We start from the raw sequence: 25,467 nt of genomic DNA on the forward strand, positions 1-25,467 counted from the left end.
GTACCGAGCTCTGCCTTTCACAATATCCTCGGCTCCGAGGATATTTACAAAGATTGTAGCAGAGGCGGTGTCTTTCCTCCTCCGCAATGTAAGGGTTGTCTCTTACCTGGACAATGTTTTGTTTGTAGTGGACTTTTCGGCAGATTTGCGCAGGGATTTACATATTTCAGTTCAAGTCCTCTTGGACTTGGGGTGGCTGATAAGTAGGGAAAAATCCAACCTGCTACCATCCCAAAAGTTTTTTTTTTTTAGGCCTGTTGTGGGACACCACGCAGGAAAAGGTTTTATCCCCTGAGGAGAAAGAAGCAAACTTATTAACCAAGGTCCAGCAATCCTAAGTAGAGCAGTCAGTTTCTATCAGGGCAGTGATGACCTCAACCATCCCTGTAGTAGAATGTGCTCAGGCTCACACTCGGATACTACAGGGGTTGGACAAAATAATGGAAACACCTTGAAAATCAAAATAAATTTTTTAATATGGTGTAGGTCCACCTTTTGCGGCAATTACATCCTCAGTTCTCCGAGGTATTGATTCATACAAATTGTGAATTGTTTCCAAAGGAATTTTAGCCCATTCTTCAGATAAAACATCCTCCAGTTCTTTTAGAGACGATTGCGGCGGAAATCGACTTCTTACTTGAATCTCTAAAAACGACCATAAATGCTCAATAATGTTGAGGTCTGGGGTTTGTGGTGGCCAGATGAGATGCTCAACTTCATTAGAATGTTCCTCGTGCTATTCTTTAACAATTCTAGCTGTATGGATTGGGGCATTATCATCTTGAAAGATGGCATTCCCCTCCAGAAACAGTTCTTGAACCATAGGATGAACTTGGTTGCCCAAAATTCCTAAATAGTCTTGGCTGTTCCATGAAGGGAAATCATTGGCCTGGCGGATTTCCAAGAAATAGCACCCCAAATCATCACAGAATCCCTGCCATGTTTTACGGTTGGGAGAAGGCAATCTGGATGAAATGCTTCTTTTTGCTGTTTCCAAATATACACTCGGCCGGAGGTCGGAAATAAGGTAAACGATGATTAGTCAGAGATAATCAAATTTTTCCACTGCTCGAGGGACCAATTCTGGTGGTTTCTACACCACTCTAAACGCTTTGAAACATTTGTCTTTGCGAGCAGAGGTTTTCTAATTGCAGTTCTTCCGTGGAATCCAGATTTGTGCAACTCCCAACGAACAGTTTTTGTGGAATCTGGGTTCTGTAGGTGTTCATTCAGCCTTGCAGTGATTTTAGGAGCCGTGGTCTTGCGAGCTTTTCTAACAATTCGATTTAGAGTCCGACGTCCTCTCTCAGACAATTTTGACTTTCGGCCACAACTGTGCTTTGCTGAGGATTTTTTTCCTTCTCTTTCAAAGGCAGTCATTACTTTCGAGACAGTGCCTCTTGAAATGCCAAGCATTCGGGCAGTTTCTATTACAGTAGCACCTGCCATACGAGCACCAACCATTTGGCCTCTTTGAAAGTCTGTGAGATCTGCCATTTTTATAAATTGTAACCAACTTTGGTTTAAATATCTGTAAAAAAAACAATTATTTTAGTTAAATATATCAAATAACAAAAAATAATAAACAAAAAAAATTTAACATATGTCAAGTTTTGATTGCTTAAAACATGTTCAAAGATTATGATGCCAAAATGTTAGGTGTTTCCATTATTTTGTCCATCCCCAGTACATGGTTATTAGACATCTGGAATAAGGCACAGGTGTCACTAGACAGACAGGTCAAGATGCCAGCTACTGTCTCACAGTCCGGCTACAGACAGGCCACCAGTGGACCCAGAGATCGCCAATAAAGGTATTCACAGATACCAGCAGTTGGGGATGGGGTGCCCACTGCCTGGATCATCAGGGAACTGGTCAGAGGAAATCCACACCAGATCCTTAAATGACAGAGAGTTGCTAGCAGTAAAGACGGGTCTTCTCTCTCTAGCTCCTCGTATTGTGAAGAAGGAAGTCATTGTTTTTACCGACAATATTGTAACAGTATTGTATATCAGAAAACAGGACGGTACCCGGGTACAGGATCTGAGAACTCTGGCAATGGAGATAATAGCTTGGGCAGAGAATAATCTCTTATCTCTTACAGCAGCCCATTATTCACAGTGAATTGATATACAATAAGAAAAATATATTTGAAATAATGAATAACTTCAGTCTTTCTCTCAGGTTTGTTTGATGGAAACAGATCTGCATGGCTATTAATTTCTGTTGTGTTACGATCCATGTTACTTATACATATTCATGCTACTGATTGTGCTTTTTATATTTTATTACTGTATTTGCCTATTAGGGTGTAATAAAAACTCCTGCAGGGATTAGACGCATTGTGTTGTTTTTACTTGTTATTTTTACTTGTTTTCAATAAAAAAAAAAAAGTTTGAAACTGAAAGGAGTGTGTTTTATGCTGTTTATGATTGATGTGGGCTTGACATATAGAGAATATTAATATACTTACATTACCTAATACTTTTTAAAATGCTAATGTTCATAACGTTGCAGGAAAGCACTTTTGAAGTGAAACAGCCTCACCTGACCAGAGAACACTGTGACCGGCTGTGTGAGGGTTTCCCCACTACAATCTACACAGGGATGTCAGGCAGCCACCACTTCCTCCTGTACTACCAGCTCTCCTCTCTCCATCAGGCCCGGATTTCTGCAAAGGCCACAAAGGCCATGGCCTAGGGCGGTAAAATCAAATAAGATCAGAAGGGCGGCATGACTTGGAGAGAGAAGAGGTCATATGTCAAAGTAAATCATCTCCTCTGTTCCCGCAGCGCAGCCATCCAGCGCCCTGCTCTGCACTAATAGCTGAATTCCAGAGTTCCCCAATCCCTGCACCTCTCACTTCCTGATGTGTTATAACAATCAGGATCAATCATAACTGTCACCTGATGATCCAATTATGATCGGCATACAGTACAAGTGGATGTGAGAAATACAAGGGATTTACATTACAAAGCAGATAAAACTAAGTTCCGCTGAGTTCTAATGCAGGCATTCACAAACATTTCTGCTAGTTTCTTTGCCTTCTTTTTTACAGCTGTGACACTGACCCCAGCAGTTGTAAATTTCACTTTCTTATCTAGCCGTAATTTATTGCTTTTTTTTCTTCCTAGCCAGTGATCTGGTCTCTGCTTAAGTTAACTCTTTCCTGACTCATTTTCTGTCTGTCAGCTCCAACCATCTATGAGAACTGCTGCAGCCTGGAATAAAAATGCTGTATGCTTCCCTTTCATTGCTAAACTGTCACTGTCACCTGAGCTGTTACTACCTCTATGCTAGTGTGTATGGTTTGGCATCCTTCTGCTTTCCTGTAGCATTAGAACATTGTACCATCTTAGCCATCAGTAAAAGCAGAGAGTTTTGAATCAGGATGATACCATTTATTGGCTTAAAAGAAAAAGAGCAAGCTTTCTGCTAATAAGCCTTCCTCATACTTTGTTGCTGTATACTGCCAATATGTTAGAGCACACCACCATATGTACATTCAGCATTCAAAAGAGATACGTAGATTTTTCAGCAAATATAAATAAATGTCATTCAGATGCTTTAAAGTGGAGCTGAACTCTTGCACAGGAAAGAATAAAAACAGAGAAATGCACCCTGTATGTATTTAGAGAACCTTTCGAATTCTTCCACATCTGTGTCTAATCACAAATTTGATATCTTCCCTGTGTCACCTGACTGCCACAGCATATAAGCTTATTTTAAAGCACAAGATGTTAATATATTTGCTTCCATGAAAGTAGGAATTAGACACACTGTCTATTTATTGCAGGATTTGTATCAGCTGTAACAAAAATGTTTTTATGTAAAGGTTATGTTGTTGCGTATCTTTTAGAGCAGAGAGGAAGTTCTGAGTTCAGGTCCACTGTAATTACAACAGAACATCCAAAATGGGTCTTGACAGGATGTTTGCTACTTACCTGTTCTCTGTTTTGGATGGGCTTCTCTCCATTGATCTGCCCTGTCACCTGTTTGTGGCTCTGACTGCAGCCAGTCTCACAGAGGACAAAGAAGCAGCGCATTCTGTGGCCACTCGCTCTCCCTGCCACCTGTCTGTGGCTCTGACTGCAGCCAGTCGCACAGAGGACAAAGAAGCAGCGCATGCTCTGGCCACTCACGCTCCCTGTCACCTGTTTGTGGCTCTGACTGCAGCCAGTCGCACAGAGGATAAAGAAGCAGCGCATGCTCTGGCCACTCGCGCTCCCTGTAATTTCCTGCTCCTGCCCAGATGTGCACAGCAGCCGAGGCCAGTATAGTGTTATGCATTCTTGACAAGTACCGATCATACATCACCGTAATTTCTCAAGTATGCATGCCCAGAACACTATGGGCTGCTGTGCACATTCGGGCAGGAGCGCAAATTTCCATCGTGAGAGGACAGAGCATCCACTGATTCTTTGTTCAATGAGGGGCACAGCAGCACAACTGAAATGAGCCCATTCAAACCAGTGATCGCTAGTCAGATAGTTGGCCAGAATGTTTTTTGGTGGTGGTGGTGGTGGTGGGGGGGGGGGGGGGGCGCTTGGTGACAGCAGACCTAGGGCACTGGTAAGTACAAATCTGGCCCTGCTCTCCATTGGTTACCAATTACTCAAAGGATCCAGTTTAAACTTCTCACCCTATCATACAAAGCACTATGCAAGTTGTCACCTCCATACATTTCCTTTTTAATCTCCAGATACCATCCCACTCAGAACCTTCGCTCCTCCTCTTGTCCTCTAGCTTGGTCACCTCCTGTCACTCCCACATCCAGGACTTCTCACGAGCATCCCCTATTCTTTGGGATTTTCTCCCACTGCCTCTCCATCATTCTCTGTACCTGGAAACCTTCAGGCTGTATTCACAATGGTCAGTTGCAGATCGCACACGTTACAATGAGTGTGAACTGCAATGGAAACCGGACATAGATTTGAATACAAAGCCTCAGTATTAGCAGTAAACGCAGATCGGCTGTAAGCTACATGAGCTGGAAACTGCAGAACTAACTGGGGAGTGCAGATTTGACCTCTCCCAGCAGTAATAAAAGTACAAAGCCATAATTTTCAGGGGAGTGTCAAAACACACCTCTGCTGCATCAGAACCTAATGTCACCCCCTCTGATAGTGGAATGGTGGAACCCTGGTGCGGATCGCACCCCACGCACCTGCCTTGCTACGCTAGTGGATTTAAGTAATCAGGTTCCTGCACATGTAAAGTCCTGGGTGGGGTTTATACAAACTGAACAGAATGATATTCTGTGAGGAGTTAGAAGTTAGATCTGAGCACCAATATTTATCAAACAGGATCTGGGGGTGATTACCATATGCTGGATGCTATAAAGATTTCATAAGAAAAATATGTTGTTTTATAATCCAAACCACATTAGTCCTTTCTAGCCAGGTTCATTTTCCTTTATATGAACATTTGGAAATAAGAAAAATATGAATTAAGAGGTAAGGAATGAAGTTGAGAGTCAATTAAACTCATTTTTTGTAGAAAAATATATTTACACAGATCTGTACTTGAGTCCTGAAAGAGGGACAAATAAGGAAGAAAGAGGGGCACACAGTTCCCACTGAAGGTCCAAAATATTGCTATACAATCCATAAGTGAGTGTCACAGATTCCCCCCACCAAGGGGTCACAATTCCCAGCTTCACAGGAAAATAAACACAAGTCCCAAAGTCCCAGTAGCTCCACAAATAGCAGAAATCCAAGAGGTGCACAACTGATCATCCCAGCAGTCCCAATAGGTGCAGTCTAATGTCACTACCATATTATTATTATTGTTACACTGGGTGATTGGATTAGGACTGCAGACTCTTATGCTAGGTACTTGCAGAAAAGAGGAGAGATCCACTCAACTGGCACCTGAAAAGTCCAATCTTTATTCGGAAACCAACATGCTGGACATACAGATTAGCTAATCTGTATGTCCTGCATGTTGGTTTCCGAATAAAGATTGGACTTTTAATGTGCCTGTTGAGTGGATCTCTCTTCTTTTCTGCAAGTACCTAGCATAAGAGTCTGCAGTCCTAATCCAATTACCCAGTGTAACAATAATAATAATAAGGTAGTGACATTAGACTATGACCATGGTAGGATTAGATTGTGAGCTCCTCCGAGGACAGTCAGTGCAGTGACATGACTATGCACTCTGTATAGTGCTGCAGAATATGTCAGTGTTATATAAATACAAAATAATAATATGGTAGGACATTAGACTATGACTATGGTAGGGATTAGATCGTGAGCCTCTCTGAGGGACAGTTAATGGTGCGACTATGTGCTTTGTGAAGGGCTGTGGAAGACAACACACCATATTTATATATCTTACTAGCCGACCCGGGGCGTAGCATATGCCGCATAAGGGGGTAGCGTGCAGGAAGGGGGTATTGGGCAGAGTGGTGGGGAGGGGGGTTGGACCCCCCTCCCTCACCTGGGTCCCCCATCTGCGCTTCCCCTCTAGCTTAACTTCAGCTGCAGCCGCCACTATTACTAAGAGGCAGTGGGCAGGGATGACTCACCTCTTCCGCGTTCCAGCGTGCGTTCCACTGTCGTCACTTCCTGCAATGCCGCCCACTGTATTAAGTGGACGGCATTGCAGGAAGTGACGACAGTGGAACGCACGCTGGAATGCGGAAGAGGTGAGTCATCCCCGCCCACTGCCTCTTATTAATAGCGCCGGCTGCAGCTGAAGTTAAGCTAGAGGGGGAGCGCAGATGGGGGGCCCCAGGTGAGGGAGGGGGGTCCAACCCTCCTCTTCGCCGCTCTGCCCAATACCCCCTTCCTGCACGCTACCCCCTCCAGCTTGGAAGCCCCCCACCCACGTCTGGGCGGTGAAAAGTCTAGGACCGGCTCCTTCTTCTGGCTTTGAGCAGCCCTGGGGGCAGGGCGATACTTCTTCTTCTTGCTCGAAGGTTCAGGCACTTAGCCTATTATATATAGAGATGATAACACTTAAAATGAGACTTTATTTAAATGACTATGAAGAGGGAGAGAAAGGAGGATATGAGAGCGGGAGAGATGGAGCGCAAAAAAAGGAGATGAAAAGAGGGGAAGTGCAAAAGAGTGGAGGAAGGGTAAGAAGAAGAGAGAGGGCAAAAGATTGGAGGAAAGCTGGAGGGCCGCTAGAGGGAATCATGTGATGGGGAGAAAAGAGATTCCAGTGTTGTGACTTGCACTGCAAAATGGCAAAGGGAAGGAGGGGCACTTTATAAAGGGGTGGGCTTTGTCCTGAGACTGGTGCCTCCTAAATCTCTGCCTTGGCTCAGACCTGGAAGGAAATGGGGGGGAGGGGGATAGAAGAGAGGTGTGGAAATGAAAAAAAAATGGAGGAAAAAGAGTGAGAGAGCTGGGGTGTGTGTGTGTGTGTGTGTGGGGGGGGGGGGAGTGCACAGGATGTAAAAGCCCTGTGGTAATAATGATAGTAATAGAACAGAAAGAGTGATAGAGAAGGGAAGTGTAGAGAGAGGACAGGAATGCCGAATGAACAAGAGGAGGACAGAGAGCGAGGGAGGAGAAGGGAGCATATTTGCCTCACCAGCCTTTTTTAGGCTGTGCTGTTGGGGGGAGGGGGGGGGCATGTACAAGAGGATATGAATGAGGGATTAGAGTGATCAGGGTCAGGGAGGGAGAGTGGAAGAAGGGAGGAAAGTCACAGGGGCAGCCTGGCTCTGACTGGAGAGCTTCTCTGAATTGTACACATCACCCAGGTTGTCTGTCCTGTTCACTGATCATCATTATCATCCACCATATAGCTGATATGCAGTGAAGGGAGAAGAGCTCCGTGTTTGATGCTCAACTCGGGTTCCCTTTAAAATGGACATCCCAGTCCAGACAACTTCTCCAGTAATTCTGCCTCTTCCTGGTGTAAGAAAGTGTAACTTTCTGTAAGTATGGTGACACGTCCATACTACATCTCCAGCAACTGTCTAGGGACTAATAATAATTAATAACCATTATGAAATGAGATGCACCTACAGATTTAAGATGTTGTTCAATAAAAGAGAAACATTGCGATACTAATAGTTTTAGATGGCTGAGTGGAGAGGATTTCACAGAGACTGCAGTTAGCATATTCACCACAAGATGGCGACCTCACCTCTCCCAGGTGGAACGCACAGCCTGGCGATAAAAAAAACCAAAGACAGGAAGAGGCGTAACAGCAGGAGGAGAAGTTGGAGGAGGTGGAGGGAAAGCACAGATGGAAGAGGTAATTAATTGTGTGATTGTTGTTATATATTGAGCAGAGCAGAGGTCGGGGTGGACATACTTTGTTACAGAGGAGGTCACAGTACACCTGTCACTATCCTGATCATCCCCCTTGAAATAACTGCCATACAACTACCCAACCCATGCTACCCAATAGGGCACATCTGAGTACCTATATTGGAGGGCTACATAATATGGGGCATATCTGGCTGCCTACAGTATATGAGGGTGGCTACCAAATATGTGACACATCTGACTACCTATATGGGGCCTAACTAATATGGATCCATCTGGTTACCTATATTGGGGGCTACCTAATATGGGGTAAATCGGGCTACCTAATATAGGGAACATCTGGCTACCGACATGGGGGCTACCAAATATGGGGTACATCTGGCTACCTACATGGGGGGGCAACCTAATATAGAGAACATCTGGCTACCGACATGGGGGCTACCAAATATGGGGCATAACTGGTTTGATTTTTTTTTTCAGCTGAAACAATCACTGTTTGGTGAAAAACTACTGCATACGGGGTACCCCCAGGTCATTTAGCTCTCCTCCAACAACAGATTGAAATTGGCCCAATCAAATGCTATTACAGCTGATTTTGATTGGTCTGCAAATTTATTGACCATCCATATGAATCTGAGAGAGCCTAAGCGCTTTGAGTCCTATGGGAGAAAAGCGCTATAGACATGTTATTGTATTGTATTATTGTATATTCCCTACCACCACCTTCCTATCACTAGAATCTACTTATTACTACCCGTCTGTGAATAGAAACTAGCAGAATTTTTTTTACCCTCCCTGGCGGTGCATTTCTGTACGGAATAATGAGTCAAAAGCGGTACATTTTTTTTCAAGAATTTTAGACCTCCAATTCGTAATTCATAACTCATTAACCAATTCTTAAGTAATTGAGTCATAACTCGCCATAATATATCAGAATAAAGGCCTGGTAGACAATCTGCATATAAATAAAAGACTGGAACACAAATTTGTTGAAATTATTAAATTTATCAATAAACTGAAAAAATAGCAAAACTGTACAAATCAGGCAGCAGATTATATATACAGTATGTATGTACATGCAGTACAGTATGTACCTAGTACACCTCTCGCATGTGGTATACTTTAGAACAAGGAATGGCACAGAGGGCGACATTACAATCCAGGCAGCACAATCGGGATTCTTTACGGACTTTCTTGCCTTTGCTATCAGTCTTGCTGCAGCATACAACACACATCCTGGTTGGTACAGTTTTTTTTGGAGTGGGAGGTATATACTCCATAAAGTGACGTCCAGTGAGTCGCTCGGGATTGACGATGTAGGATGCACGGCGCCAAACTCTGACATCTGCTGATGAGGTCTTATACCTCATGCAGATGCATTCGCAAACCTTCCAAATAAAATATGCATGCCTTCTTGCCTGTCACTGCGCTGTTTGTACAGAATGTATGCATTCCTAAGACTCTGTACCAGCAGATGTCGAAATATTTTTTAATAATTTTTTTTTGTTGCTTGAGGGGTAGAACATCATCGCCGGGTCGGCGATACTGATACTGTATCCAGGATAGTCTCCCCTTGTAGGCCATCAGGCTTTCATCAACATGTATGTCCCTCTGGGGTATATAAGTGTTTTGGAAGTTTTCCACTACCAGCTGATAAACCTCCCAATTTTTTTGTCAGCTTTTGCACAGGGTGGGTGGACTCGTCTAAGGTGGAATTGTCTGAAAAGTGCAGATATTTCATGATAAGTCCAAAACGGTATTTAGACATTACCGTGCCAAAGAAGAGGGTAGCAATGATCTTGTCCAGTAAAAGGGAAACGTGGGGGCGGAGGTAGAGCCTGAGTTGTGTCAATTGGGCACCAAACCCATACATCACTAACCTTGGTGTTGGTGGTGATGGAGTCACCGTTGCTCTAGCTTCCTGAGTCAGATGACAGATCCCCAGGTGCGTCACTGTCACTCGAGTCCACCAGCGACTGCAGATTAGGATTGCTGACCTCGAATGCTTTCAGTGCTTCCGGTGTGACACGCCTTGGGGCTGACGCCATAGCAGATGACAGGGAGGTGACAGGCAGAGAGTAATCATATCCAGGCAGAGGCGGCAGGCAAAGAGAATAGTCGTAATCCAGGCAGAGATCGGTTCAGGCAGTAGGCAAACAGAATAGTCGTAATCCAAGCCGAGGTTGGTACAGGCAGCAGGCAAAGAGGATAATCAAAATCAGGCAGAGGCGGCATGCAAAGAGAATAGTCGTAATCCAGGCAGAGATCGGTTCAAGCAGTAGGCAAACAGAATAGTCATAATCCAAGCCGAGGTTTGTACAGGCAGCAGGTAAAGAGAGTAGTCAATATCTATACAAAAATCAGTACACAGGTAATCCAAATCAGGTCAGATCAGGCAGATCACAAACATCACAGCACTTGCTCGGAAGCAGCAAGGAACCAAATGGCTACAATGCATTGGATACAAATGTATTTGACACATTTTTATCCAATACAATGCAGAATTAGGGCCAATCAGCATTCAAATTTTTAAATTTCCCGCATCTCCCCCATGACATCACGCCGCTTCGCTCATCTGATTGGCTGCCGGGTCCTCAGAAGAAGAGTGGGGCTATGGGGATCTCGACGGCCCAAGAATGTTCAAGGCACCCAGAGAGAGAGCCTGGACTTCCCCTGCGCAGTGCTGATCGTGCGTGGGACTCCGAAAACACTGGGAAAGCAGGTAATTTGCAAGCCCGAGCTGAGCTCGAGAGTACTGATCCCAGCTAATTTCTCCCACCCTGCGCTCCGCTTGGGCTTACCGCTAGGGAGTTTAATAGAATGTCCTTGTGATTTCTATTATTTGCTTGTTGTTGGTAATATCAGTGTCATGATCTCTCCTGTTGCATGTTCTGTCAGTTGCAGTGGGACTGCAACCAGGCAGTTCTGACTTATCTGCATGCATTTGGTTGCGCATTCACAATAAGTCTTATTGTCATTTGCAATCACTCTGCAGTTCAGAGCAGTTCAGGATGCTGTCAGGATTCCTCCTATTGCTTGCTGCAGTTGAACTGCAGCCAGATAGCCCTGGATTTCTTACATGCATGTTGTTGCATAGTATTGCATGTATTTATTGTGAGAGTCTTGCAGCTGGCAGCTTGTAGTCAGGCTAGCTCAGGATTGAGTGATTACCATTCAGCTGTATGGGAATTTGCATGTCTGCATCCATTGGCTGATGTCCACATAAAAGTCTGCCTCCCATTTCAGACCCGGCCCGACATAGCAATCAGTGCGCTGGTCTGCTGGGCACCTTGTCACTCTGTTATAGATCTGTTATTGTAGTTCAATGCGACTTTATTATTTGTGCTTTAGCTAGTTTCTTGATAAGTATATATGCAGATCTGCGAATATATATTAATCCGTTAGTTGAGCTGTTTGTTATTTTTTGTATTATTGTTTTTTGCCTTGTTTTCATGCCCGGTGGATGTTCGCTGAATCCACGGAGGGTCAGGAAAGTCCACTGTCCACTGTCTTGGATTCTGCCATCACCACGTTAGTGATTGGTAGTATACCTGCTACTCTAGTTTTAGGAACGTAGATATAAGCTGCGGTTGCTATTAGTTACGTTTTTTCCTGTAGTCTTGTTCTTGCCTGTGTGGATGCTTGCTGGTGACTGGTAGTTACCTGCTTGCTCTGCTTTTGAGGACGTAACTATAAGCTGCGGTTGCTATTAGTTACTCTCCAATCTGTAGTCCTGCCTTGTATCTGTATGAATGCTTGCTATCACTAGGGCAGCGTTTAGTCTTGCAAGTATTTTGTCTGTCTTTCTCTTATCTGTCTTGTTACTTAGCCAGAGGCTCAGACGGCAGCCGCCCTGGGCAACAGTCAGTCTGTCCATTGTTTGTCTTGTTACTCAGACCATAGGCAGTGCAGCATTGCACTGCGCTATCATTAGGTCTTATTTGTAGCGATATCGGAAGCCCAGAGCTACCGTTGTTCTGGGCAACCTGTGTAGCCTCTTCTATTATCTAGCTACTTAGCCTTGTTGCTCTGTCTCCATTGGACACACGCACGTGAACAAGCACCAGACCGGTGTGAAACGACTGTAGTGCCGTCCAATTACTGCCCTGGTCACCAGTGCCTTGCACACCCCAGCACCATCGCCAGCACAGGTTTGATGTACCGACTGTGTATGATGTTTTTGTATCCATTGTGGCATGAAGACTGTGAATAAAGCGGATTGAATGACAAGTACCCGGTCTGCCTTTCAGTACAGTATATTGACAGTTGTTTTCCGTTGCACATAACCGGCTGCACGTTTTCTAGCTTAGTGTCAAGTACCCAGGTACGGGTGCCTTTGAAAATTGAGGTGAAGAACTTTGTCCAATATAAAACAGATGCAGGGAGAGGCCCCCACCACCAGCAATACATACTGAGTGCCGAGTGTTTCCTTCCTATAGTGTACGTGGTCAGAAAGTATACCCCGCAGGCATTACAATCAGCCTATATTTGGTAAATCCTACATGTAGTTGGTAATATCTGCACATTATTGGTATTGTCTTTGGTAATATCTTCATTACCTTGTGTGGTTTTATTTAATAAGAAAAAGGGGGCGTGACATGAGGGGATGTGGTCTATGCTAAGGGGTGGAGTTTATGGCACAAGAGCTTATGTGCCTATTGGCTTCTGAGTTGTAAATCCATTCATGATTGCTTTATTCCCCATCTTGTGATTACTGATTATTCAATATCAATCGACTGTTTCCTGCCTGCATACGTATCTGTCTCCCTACATAGTCTGCTAGGCCATGCTCTTCTCCAATTATGTACTATGTTCCCAAGGAACGCATGGCCAGACTCCCACCTCCATTATACGGAGCCCCCACCTGCGCACCCCCTTCTCCCCCTCACCGCACTTCTGCTGGGAACACCGATCAGCTGCGCTCTCTGATGCCAGGGCCCTAAAGAAGTCCATCTGGGGCCACATCCACCTCCTCACTGGAGCTGATTCACAGGCAGAGAGCGCCACAGAGGCAGACTTGCAGGGGCTCTCATTAGACTATCCATCCTCCGGCCATCCCATCCATCTTCCTAGCAAACGTCCGATCCCTCCCAGGTAAGCTCAATGAGCTCCTGTCACTCATCTCCAAGTACAGGACCAACCACTCCCCCATCCTCTGCTTCACTCAGCCCCTGGCTCAACAATAACATCCCAGATAACTCAATAAATCTACTGAACTTCAGCCTCTGCTGTGCTGACAGAGAGACTATGTTATCTGGGAAGGAGAGAGGAGGCAGCATCTGCTTCTACATCAGCTCCGCGTTGTCCCCAGGCACTATAATTCTGACCAAATGCTGCTCCCCTGACATAGAACTCCTCCTCATCAACTTCAGACCAATATACTCACGCAGAGAGATCTCCTCCTATATTCCCCCCCCCCCCCCTCACACACACCTCAGCGCAGATGTCAAGAAAGCATATACAGTGGGATGCGAAAGTGTGGGCAACCTTTTTAATCGCCATGTTGCTACTCTTCAGAGAAAATTAAAAAAGTGGCCCCCTTAACCTCTTGAGGACTGCAGGGCTAAACCCCCCTAGTGACCAGGCAATTTTTAGTTTAAAAGGCCACTGCAGCTTTAAGGCCAAGCTGCAGGGCCGCACAACATAGCACACGAGTGATTTCCCCCCCCCCTTTTCTCCCCACCAACAGAGTTCTCTGTTGGTGGGGTCTGATCGCTCCCCCCATGTTTATTTTTTTTAATAAATATTTGTGTTGCCGCTTTTTTAAAAAAAAACCCTCTTCCTTTAAATCCCTTCCCTCCCTCGCTCCCTCCCTCCCCACAGGAGGCCAATTACGGCGATCGGCTGTCATAGGCTTTTTTTTCTTATCCCTATCCCCTCCTACTTTTTCTTCTCCCCTCCCCCCACTTTTTTCCCCTAGGACACATTTCTTCCCTAAATCTCCCCCCGCCCCCACTTGGTCTCATCCCCCCCCCCTCCCAACTTAACAACCCCCCCCCCTCCTTCCTACTTCTTCTAACAATACTTTCCGATACTATTCATTATAGTTATATAGCCAATACCCACGGATAAAATTGCTCGACTACTACACAAGATATTTTCTTAGTTTGTGTGTGATTATGTGACATGTTCCAATTTGTATATACCTGTTATTATCCCCTCTTTTAACTGTATCAGGTACTTACATACACTATTGTCTACCTTTGTCTCCAGTTGTGTACTCCTACTTGTATTGCCTGAGGAAGCGGGTCTACGCCTGCGAAACGCGTTGCAGCCCCATTGGAGTGTACCAATAAAATAATCTATTTCTGAAATAGACATTTTTCAGTGTCTGCTTATAGGGGGTAAGCCCACCACTGCCCCCCAAGCAATTTTTATCAAAACGTTTTTAAGATTGTGATCTTATCCTTTTGGCGCCTCTGTTCCTCCTGCTTTGCATTATCATCCACCCTGGTGGAGGGGGATTACCCCTTTTTTCCTATCTACAGAGTGCGACTTTTTAATCCTGAGTGGGGACAGGAAAATCTCCTCACCTGCCTATACAGTGGTTGCCTGGAGGTAACCCTGGTTTGTGAGTATACCTATTGTACTCTTTCATTTATATCATTGTTATAATAATTACTACACTATATTGGGCTCTCGGTTTCCCCTTTTTTTACATATTTCTCATAATTGGATTCATCTGTGTATGTAGGTCTGAGCTTACCAAGCCAATTTGAGTTCCAATAATTAGTTCTAAAGGTTTTGGAATAAAAAAAATGACAACGGTGCCCAAATTTATCCACCTGCCTATTTTTGTTTAAACAATTATTGTGCACTTTCTGTGAATCCAATAAACTTAATTTCACTTATGAAACATCACTGTGTGTGTCTCCTATATGATATATTTAACTGACATTTTTTATCGTAACAACCAACGATTTATACAGGAAAATCATGACGATTAACAAGGTTGCCCAAACTTTCGCATCCCACTGTATACTTGCATGAGCTCACTGTCCAGTAAGCAGTCACCTAATGTCCGTTACCAGCTGTAGCCGCAGTTTGTGTTACCTGTCACTGGTTAATGCTGAAATCGGCAGGCTGGAAGACAAAAGCTAAGTGGGACGCCATCACATGACAAGTAGGCGGTCTTCCGCGAGAACTTCTGGCATGTGGAAATAAGTGCGCCCCCATGCAGATCCCTTCTGCCCAACGTATACAGGGAGGTCCGCACAGGCTTCATCCAAACAGGAAATACAACTGAAGAGGTATTCCTGAGCTGTACTATATATATATATATATATATATATATATATATATATATATATATATATAATCTTCCTCATTTAATATTTAAATCTTATGCTAATAGCATCCTGTCTAAAGCTGGGAAGGAGACAAGTCTCAAGGAGGGAAATAAGTGCGCCCCTACACTGATCCCTTCTGCCCAATGTATACAGGGAAGTCCACACAGGCTTCCTCCAAACGGGGAAAACAACTGAAGAGGTATTCCTGAGCTGTCCTATGTAAAATATATATATGTCCTATGTAAAATATATATATACTAGCTGATTGCCCAGCGTTGCCCGGGAATGTATTTGGCTGGTGTTGGCTCTGCCCACTTTTCTAACCCTAACACACAATGACTCAACGACCTAGTTTGTGAGCTTTGCATTGTTTGGCATCAATAATTTTCATTAAAATGAAACAAATCTGATTGGCTGTGGCTCCACCCTCTTTTCTGATTTTGAACCCCAGTCACCCAATGACCAACTGTACCAGGTTTTAAGCTTGTGTCCTTAACAGTGCAAGAATGGCAGCAATTGAATATTCCCCTTGAAAAGCAATACACGAATTTGGATTGGCTTTTGTAGGCTCCACCCTCTTTTATGAATATTAATCCCAGTCACCCAGTGAACAACTGTGCAAAGTTTTAGAACCCTGCCAGCAACAGTGTAAGAATGGCTGCAGTTTACATTTTCCCTGTGAAATTTGTATTTGTCTCCGCCCACTGATGACCCGGCATTGCCTGGGTATGTATTTGGCTGGTGTTGGCTGTGCCCACTTTTTGTAACAGTAACAGACAATAACTTAATTACTCAATGACCAAATTTGTGAGCTTTGCAGTTTTTGGCATCAATAATTTGTATTGGAATGAAACAAATCTGATGGGCTGTTAGCGTCTCCACCCCTTTTCTGAATTTGAACCCCAGTCACCCAATAAATAACTGTACCCAGTTTGGGGCTAGTGTAGTTAACAGTGCAAGAATGGCAGTAATGAAATAATTCCCTTGAAAACCAACAGATGAATTTTGATTGGCTTTTGTAAGCTATATCCACTTTTATGAATAATAGCTGATGAATTGGCATTGCCCGGGTATGTATTTGGCTGGTGTTAGCTCTGGCCACTTTTTCTAACCCTTATGCTGGGCATACATGGTGAGATTATGCGCTGGTGTCGAGCCAGCGGCTCGATGCCGGCATGTCACCGTTCGTCCGCGTGTGTGCGCGGATCGATCCCCGATCGTCCTCGCAGGCGTCTGCTAATCAGCCGGTCGTTTCTTCCCATTGTTCTCCCGCCGGTATCGAGCGCAGTATCGATCCGGCGGGGTATTGGACAGGTTGGGCCTCCCTCCTGTCCGTGTATGCCCAGCTTAACACACAAATACTCAATGACCAAGTTTTTGAGCTTTGGGGTCTTTGTCATCAATAATTTGTATATTCCCATAGAAATTAAACAAATCAGATTGGCTGTTTGTGGCTCTGCCCCTCTCCGGAATTTGAACCCCAGTCACCCAATGACCAACTGTAGCAGGTTTGAGGCATCTGTTATTAACAGAGCAAAAATGAAATTTTAATTGGCTATTAAAGGCTCCACCCACTTCCCATAATATTAATCTCAGTCACCCAGTGATCATCTGGGCAAAGTTTGAGAACCCTGCCATTAACAGTGTAAGAATGGCTGCAGTTTATATTTTCCTAGTGAAATTTGTTTTTGGCTCCGCCCACTTTTTGTAACCTTGACACAGTCACTCAATGACCAAGTTTGTGACCTGTGGGGTCCTTGGCAGCAATAATTTGTAATTTACCAGTGAGATGAAACAAATCTGATTGGCTGTTTGTAGCTCCACCCCTTTTCTGAATTTGAACCCCAGTGACCCAATGACCAACTGTACCAGGTTTGAGGCTTGTGCCATTAATAGTGTAAGAATGGCAGCAATTTAAATATTCCCCTTGAAAATCAACAGGTTAATTTTGATTTTCTTTTAGGCTCCACCCACTTTTCTGAATATTAATCCCAGTCACCCAGTGACCAAGTTTTAAACTTTTGGGGTTCTGCCATCAAAATTGTGTGAATGGAAGCAGTTTATCCAGTAAAGTAATCTGATTGGCTGTTTGTGGCTCCACCCCTTTAGTGGGTTTGAACCCCAGCCATTTCATGAACGACTGTAGCTGGTTTGAGGCTTCTGCCATTATTAGTGTAAGAGTGGCAGCAGTTTTTAAGATTTCCCTTAAAAATCAATAGGTGAATTTTGATTGGCTGTTGTAGGTTCCACCCACTTTCCTGAATATTAATCCCAGTCATCCATTGACCAACTGTGTCACGTTTGAGAACCCTGCCAATAACAGAATTGCTGAAATCAATCTAACAAATCTGATTAGCTGTTTGTGGCTCCGCCCCTTTAGTGAATTTGGACCCCGGTCACCTATCAGGTAAGAGGCCTCTGCCATTAACAGTGTAAGAATGGTAGCAATGTAAATATTCCCCTTTAAAATCAATAGGTGAAATTTGATTGGCTGTTGTTGGCACCACCCACATTTCTGAATATTAATTCCAGTCACCCAGTGGCTCACTGTGTCAAGTTTGAGAACCCTGCCATTAACAGTGTAAGAATGGCTGCAGTTTATATTTTCCCTTGGAATAAAATGTAGTTGTTGGCTCCACCCACTTTTTCTAACCTTAACATACAGTCACTCAATGACCAAGTTTATGAGCTTTGGGCTTTTGGTATCAATAATTTGTATATTCCCATTGAAATTAAACAAATCTGATTGGCTGTTTGTGGCTCCGCCCCCTTTCTGAATTTGAACCCGTCACCCAGTGACTAACAGTACCAGGTTTGAAGCACCTGCTATTAACAGTGTAAGAATGGCAGCAATGTAAATATTCCCTTTGAAAATCAACAGGTGAATTTTAATTGGCTGTTGTAGGCTCCACCCACTCTCTTGAATATTCATCCCATTCACCCAGTGACCAATTGTGTAAAGTTTGAGAACCCTGCCATTAACAGTGTAAGAATGGCTGCAGTTTATATTTTCCTAGTGAATGTTATTTTTGGCTCCTCCCACTTTTTGTAACCTTGACCCACAGTCACTCAAAGACCAAGTTTGTGAGCTTTCAGGTTCCTGGCATCAAAAATGTATGAATGGAAGCAGTTTATCCACCAAGGAAATCTGATTGGCTGTTTGTGGCCCCACCCCTTTAGTAAATTTGGACCCCAGTCACCCAATGACCAACTGTAGCAAGTTTGAAGCCTCTGCCATTAACAGTGTAAGAATGGCAGCAGTTTTAATATTACCCTTGAAAATCAATAGGTAACTTTTGATTGGCTGTTGTAGGCTCCACCCACTTTCCTGAATATTAATCTCCTTCACCCAGTGACCAAGTTTGCCAAGTTTGAAAATCCTGTGATTAACAGTGTAAGAATGGCTGCAGTTTACATTTTTCCATTTAAAATGAATGTCTGAAATTTAATCGGCAGTTTTATGCTCCGCCCACTTTTCCTGGATTTGTAACCTCGGTCACCAAGTGACCAACTGTGCCAAGTGTGGGGACTCTGGCTTGATTACTGTGAGAATGGCAGCCTTTTACATTTTTTCCATTCACTTGAATGAGTGGACACACACACACACACACACACACACACACACACACACACACACACACACACACACACACACACACACACACACACACACACACACACACACACACACACACACACACACACACACACACACACACACACACACACACACACACACACACACACACACACACACACACACACACACACACACACGTTAATCAATTGAGAAATCCGGTGCTAACCTACTTAGTACCCTGGTTAGCACGTCTAAAGACTTTAGACGTGCTAAGTAGGTTAGCACCGCTTTGTGAATCAAGCCCAAAGTGGTGTACACATGAGAAGTGGAACGAAAATCATACATGATTCCAAACATTTTTTACAAATAAAAAACTGCAAAGTGGTGTGTGCATAATTATTCGGCCGCCTTTGATCTGAGTGCAGTCAGTTGCCTATAGACATTGCCTGATGAGTGCTAATGACTAAATAGTGTGCACCTGTGTGTAATCTAATGTCAGTACAAATACAGCAGCTCTGTGAGGGCTTCAGAGGTTTTCTAAGAGAAAATTTGGAAGCAACAACACTGTGAAGTCCAAAGAACACACAAGACAGGTCAGGGATCAAGTTATTGAGAAATTTAAAACAGGCTTAGGCTACAAAAAGATTTCCAAAGCCTTGAACATCCCACGGAGCACTGTTCAAGTGATCATTCAGAAATGGAAGGAGTATGGCACAACTGGACACCTACCAAGACAAGGCCATCCACCTAAACTCACAGGCCGAACAAGGAGAGCGCTGATCAGAAATGCAGTCAAGAGGCGCATGGTGACTCTGGACGAGCTGCAGAGATCTACAGCTCAGGTGGGAGACTCTGTCCATAGGACAATTATTAGTCATGCACTGTACAAAGTTGTCCTTTATAGTGGCAAGAAGAAAGGCATTGTTAACAGAAAGCATAAGAAGTCCCGTTTTCAGTTTGCCACAAGCTATGTGGGGGACACAGCAACCATGTGGAAGAAGGTGCTCTGGTCAGATGAGACCAAAATGGAACTTTTTGGCCAAAATGCAAAACGCTATGTGTGGCAGAAAACTAACACTGCACATCACTCTGAATTCACCATCCCCACTGTCAAATATGGTGGTGGCAGCATCATGCTATGGGGGTGCATCTCTTCAGCAGGGACAGGGAAGCTGGTCAGAGTTGATGGGAAGATGGATGGAGCCAAACACAGGGTAAACTTGGAAGAAAACCTCTTGGAGACTGCAAAAGACTTGAGACTGGGGCAGAGGTTCACCTTCCAGCAGGAGAATGACCCTAAACATAAAGCCAGGGCAACAATGGAATGGTTTAAAACAAAACATATCTATGTGTTAGAATGGCCCAGTCAAAGTCCAGATCTAAATCCAATCGAGAATCTGTGGCAAGATCTGAAAACTGCTGTTCACAAACGCTGTCCATCTAATCTGACTGAGCTGGAGATGTTTTGCAAAGAAGAATGGGCAAGGATTTCAGTTTCTAGATGTGCAAAGCTGGTAGAGACATGCCCTAAAAAGACTGGCAGCTGTAATTGCAGCAAAAGGTGGTTCTTCAAAGTATTGACTCGGGGGGCCGAATAATTACGCACACCCCACTTTGCAGTTATTTATCTGTAAAAAATGTTTGGAATCATGTATGATTTTCGATCCACTTCTCACATGTACACCACTTTGTATTGGTCTTTCACGTGGAATTCCAATAAAATTGATGCATGTTTGTGGCAGTAATGTGACAAAATGTTGAAAACTTCAAGAGGGCCGAATACTTTTGCAACCCACTGTATGTAGTTTCTTGATGGGGTTCACAGAAAACTACTTCCTTTGACCGTTTAGCAGCCAATTTATTTAGAAGCTTGCTCCAGGTAAATTTATTTAGGCTTTTTTTTTTATTTATTTGTTACATTTTCCTACTTCCAATTAGTACTGCTGTAATGTGTATTTATGGCCAGATGTCACTAGGGGTCAGTGTAAAGCAATGAGGGCTCGTCCACACTAAGGGCGTTTTTGCCCTTTTTTCAATCGCAGGCGATTTTCAAAATTGCCCTAAAAGTGCTTGTGCAATGATTCCTTACGTGAGAGTTCACATCTAAACGGTTCGTTTCCAATCCACTCAGCAAAACAGTGCCTGTACCTTTTTTTTTGAGGCGATTCCGCCTCAATGGAAGGTATAGGAAATACACTCACAAAATCGATTTGTGCAGCGATTGCGTTTGCGTTTTTAAGAATAAATACATTGTATTTATTATTTTCCCGGTCAAAGAGTTCTCTTCCTGACTTGCGCCAGGGAGTGAAGTATAAAAATGGTTTTGAAAAGCGCTTTTAACAAAAACGCCCACCCAAGCGCCAGGAATCTCCAAAAAAAAAAAAAACCTGCCCAACGCTAACATAATCAGAATGCAATGTGAACAAGGCCTAACAGAGGATTTCTGAGAGAGAGATCAATGCATTCCAAGAATTTACAGCACAACGAGTTCTGCCGACTTAATTTGTACAGCTGTGATGTGTATTTATGGCCAGTTGTCACTAGGGGCAGTGTGAGACAATAACAGAGGACTTCTGCTTTAATTTTCTATATTTTTTGCTAGAGAGAGAGATCAAAGCATTCCAAGCATTTAAAGCACAGCAAGTTCTGCCAACTGAGATGAAAAGCAGCAGTGCACTTATCTCAAAAGAGAGAAGTCTATTGAAGCTGCTAATGAAATAATGGTTGTGCTTTAAATACTGAGCCCATAAGATCCTTGTGGAGCAGCTACCACCTCCAGCTGGCGCCTCACACGTATGCACACTCTCTGTATTACCTTATCTCTGGATCTCTATTACTTCTTCGGCTATAAATCATGCATCTACATACACCTGTTACCATCTGTGTTTATTACTGCAGTCACAGGAGGTTTGTGTTTATCCCAGCTTTTTGGGAGACAGGCCTGTATCTCTTCCCATTTTCCCTGATAGCCGCTTTGGATGCGCTGCAGCTGTGGCTTGTGGTAATCACTGATGGACTGCCGCTGTGCATGTGCAGCAGCTGTGGCTTGTGGTAATCACTGATGGACTGCCGCTGTGCATGTGCTGCAGCTGTGGCTTGTGGTAATCACTGATGGGGTTCCGCTGTGCATGTGCTGCAGTTGTGGCCTGTGGTAATCACTGATGGACTGCCGCTGTGCATGTGCTGCAGTTGTGGCTTGTGGTAGTCACTGATGGGGTGCCGCTGTGCGTGTGCTGCAGTTGTGGCTTGTGGTAATCACTGATGGACTGCAGCTGTGCATGTGCTGCAGTTGTGGCTTGTGGTAATTACTGATGGACTGCCGCTGTGCATGTGCTGCAGTTGTGGCATGTGGTAATCACTGATGGACTGCCAATGTGCATATGCTGCAGTTGTGGCTTGTGGTAATCACTGGTGAGCAGCCGCTGTGCATGTGCTGCAGTTGTGGCTTGTGGTAATCACTGATGGACTGCCGCTGTGCATGTGCTGCAGTTGTGGCTTGTGGTAATCACTGATGGACTGCCAATGTGCATGTGCTGCAGTTGTGGCTTGTGGTAATCACTGATGGACTGCCAATGTGCATGTGCTGCAGTTGTGGCTTGTGGTAATCTCTGATGGACTGCCGCTTTGGATGCGCTGCAGCTGTGGCTTGTGGTAATCACTGATGGACTGCCGCTGCGCATGTGCTGCAGTTGTGGCTTATGGTAATCACTGATGGACTGCAGCTGTGCATGTGCTGCAGCTGTGGCTTGTGGTAATCACTGATGGTCTGCCGCTGTGCATGTGCTGCAGTTGTGGCCTGTGGTAATCACTGATGGACTGCCGCTGTGCATGTGTTGCAGTTGTGGCTTGTAGTAATCACTGATGGACTGCAGCTGTGTAAGTGCTGCAGTTGTGGCTTGTGGTAATTACTGATGGACTGCCGCTGTGCATGTGTTGCAGTTGTGGCTTGTAGTAATCACTGATGGACTGCAGCTGTGCATGTGCTGCAGTTGTGGCTTGTGGTAATCAGTGATGTACTGCCGCTGTGCATGTGCTGCAGTTGTGGCTTGTGGTAATCACTGATGGACTGCAGCTGTGCATGTGCTGCAGTTGTGGCTTGTGGTAATCAGTGATGTACTGCCGCTGTGCATGTGCTGCAGTTGTGGCTTGCATCTGTAGGTAAATTGTGCCTGGTAGATCATTTACAATATGTTCTTTTTTTAAGCAGCTCACAAGCTGAAAATTGGCAGCGCCTCTGGTCTATGGGAGATTACCAGCCCCTAGCAAATTGTTATTTTGTGTTCTCTGTTTATTAGTACTAATATCTTACATATATAATTTCTTATCCTTTTCAGAACTCAGATCTGAGCTCAAAGAACAAGAGACATATGTGAGGTATGATCAGCAGTCTATGGAGGAGAGTGGCATGATGGGGACAATTAAAGAAGAAGCAGAAACGTATGTGAGAAGTGAGCAGCAGTCTATGGAGGAGGGTGACATGATGGGGACATATAAAGAGGAAGAAGAAGAGACATATGTGAAGAGTGATCAGCAGTCTATGGAGGAGGGTGACATGATGAGGATAATTAAAGAGGAACAAGAAGAGACATTTGTGAGGCGGGATCAGCAGTCTATGGAGAAGGGAGACATGATGACGACAATTAAAGAGGAAGAAGAAGAGACATATGTGAGGAGTGATCAACAGTCTATGGAGGAGGGTGACATGATGAGGACAATTAAAAAGGAAGAAGAAGAGACATATGTGAGGAGTGATCAGCAGTCTATGGAGAAGGGAGACATGATGACAACAATTAAAGAGGAAGAAGAAGAGACATATGTGAGGAGTGATCAACAGTCTATGGAGGAGGGTGACATGATGAGGACAATTCAAAAGGAAGAAGAGACATATGTGAGGAATGATCAGCAGGCTATGGAGGATGTAATAATAAGAGTGATTAAAGAAGAAGAAACATTTGTGAGGAGGGATCAGCAGTCTGTGGAGAAGGGAGACATGATGACGACAATTAAAGAGGAAGAAGAAGAGACATATGTGAGGAGTGATCAGCAGTCTGCAGAGGGAGGTGACATGATGGGGACAATGAAAGAGGAAGAAGAAGAGACGTATGTGAGGAGTGATCAGCAGTCTGCAGAGGAGGGTGACATGATGGGGACAATTAAAGAGGAAGAAGAAGAGACATATGTGAGGAGTGATCAGCAGTCTGCAGAGGGAGGTGACATGATGGGGACAATGAAAGAGGAAGAAGAAGAGACGTATGTGAGGAGTGATCAGCAGTCTGCAGAGGAGGGTGACATGATGGGGACAATGAAAGAGGAAGAAGAAGAGACGTATGTGAGGAGTGATCAGCAGTCTGCAGAGGAGGGTGACATGATGGGGACAACTATAGATGAGGACCCTCTTCCAGAAAGCAGAACAGGTGAGTTATCAACATTAAATATTGAATATGTTTAGCTGTTATGACTGTGTCACTGATCACAGACTGGCCATATTAGGGGTGTAAATGTTAGATTTTTCTCATCTAAAACTTTCTTTCTTAATTGTGTTTAATGACAGTTTAGTAACAGTCGCAGTACAGTCACCCTGATGGCTTTGGAGTGCCCTGTTCTGTATGGTCACACATCGGGCTTGATTTACTGAAGTGTGATAACTGTTATCACAGCCCCTTCACACAAGTTTTTGCGCGTTTTAGTGCGTGAAGGTTTGCGTGTGCAAATTTTCGTGTTCACGCGCTAACGCAATTTTTGCGCACGATAACCTTCGTGTTTGCGCATTAACCAATGTGAAGGTTATTGTGTGCAAAAATTAGCGTTCTCGTGAACATGTGTGCGCACAAACCTTTACATGCAAAAACGCGGAAAAACTTGCGAGAAGGAGCTGTGATAACAGTTATCACACTTTAGTGAATCAAGCCCCTTTGGTTACCGGCCTGTACTACGCTGATAATGGCCACAATACATAACTGTACACGGATTGGACACAGTAGGGGTGAGTTGGTGTTACCGGCTTGTAATATGCTGATAATAGTCACTGCACATTATCATATACAGATCAGTGACAGTAGAGGTTACTTAGTGTTAATGGCCTGTAATACTGGCCTTGCAAACAAATCATGACAAGTGTGTTCCCTGCCTGAGTCTCTAGAAGGGTGTAAGCTGGCGGGTGTTCTGTAAGACACACGGCCACTTGTGCTGCAGCCAAATCATGACAAGTGTGCTCCCTGCCTGAGTCTCTAGAGGGGTGTAAGCTGGTGGGTGTTCTGTAAGACGCACGGCCACTTGTGCTGCAGACAAATCATGACAAGTGTGCTTCCTGCCTGAGTCTCTAGAAGGGTGTAAGCTGGTGGGTGTTCTGTAAGACGCACGGCCACTT

At 44.3% G+C, this 25,467-nt stretch overlaps 1 protein-coding gene across 1 annotated transcript in view; it reads left to right on the plus strand.

The window, feature by feature from the left end:
- Positions 1–8,093: 8,093 nt before the first annotated feature.
- The window catches only part of LOC137537142 (zinc finger protein 271-like), a 30,556-nt gene continuing 13,182 nt past the window's right edge, over positions 8,094–25,467 (plus strand). The window contains exons 1-2 of the mRNA XM_068259270.1: positions 8,094–8,217; positions 23,435–24,514. Coding sequence (XP_068115371.1) covers positions 8,094–8,217; positions 23,435–24,514 — 1,204 coding nt within the window. The remainder of the gene's footprint in view (positions 8,218–23,434; positions 24,515–25,467) is intronic.

Source organism: Hyperolius riggenbachi, chromosome 10 (assembly GCF_040937935.1).
Source record: "Hyperolius riggenbachi isolate aHypRig1 chromosome 10, aHypRig1.pri, whole genome shotgun sequence".
In the NCBI taxonomy this organism is placed as follows: domain Eukaryota; kingdom Metazoa; phylum Chordata; class Amphibia; order Anura; family Hyperoliidae; genus Hyperolius; species Hyperolius riggenbachi.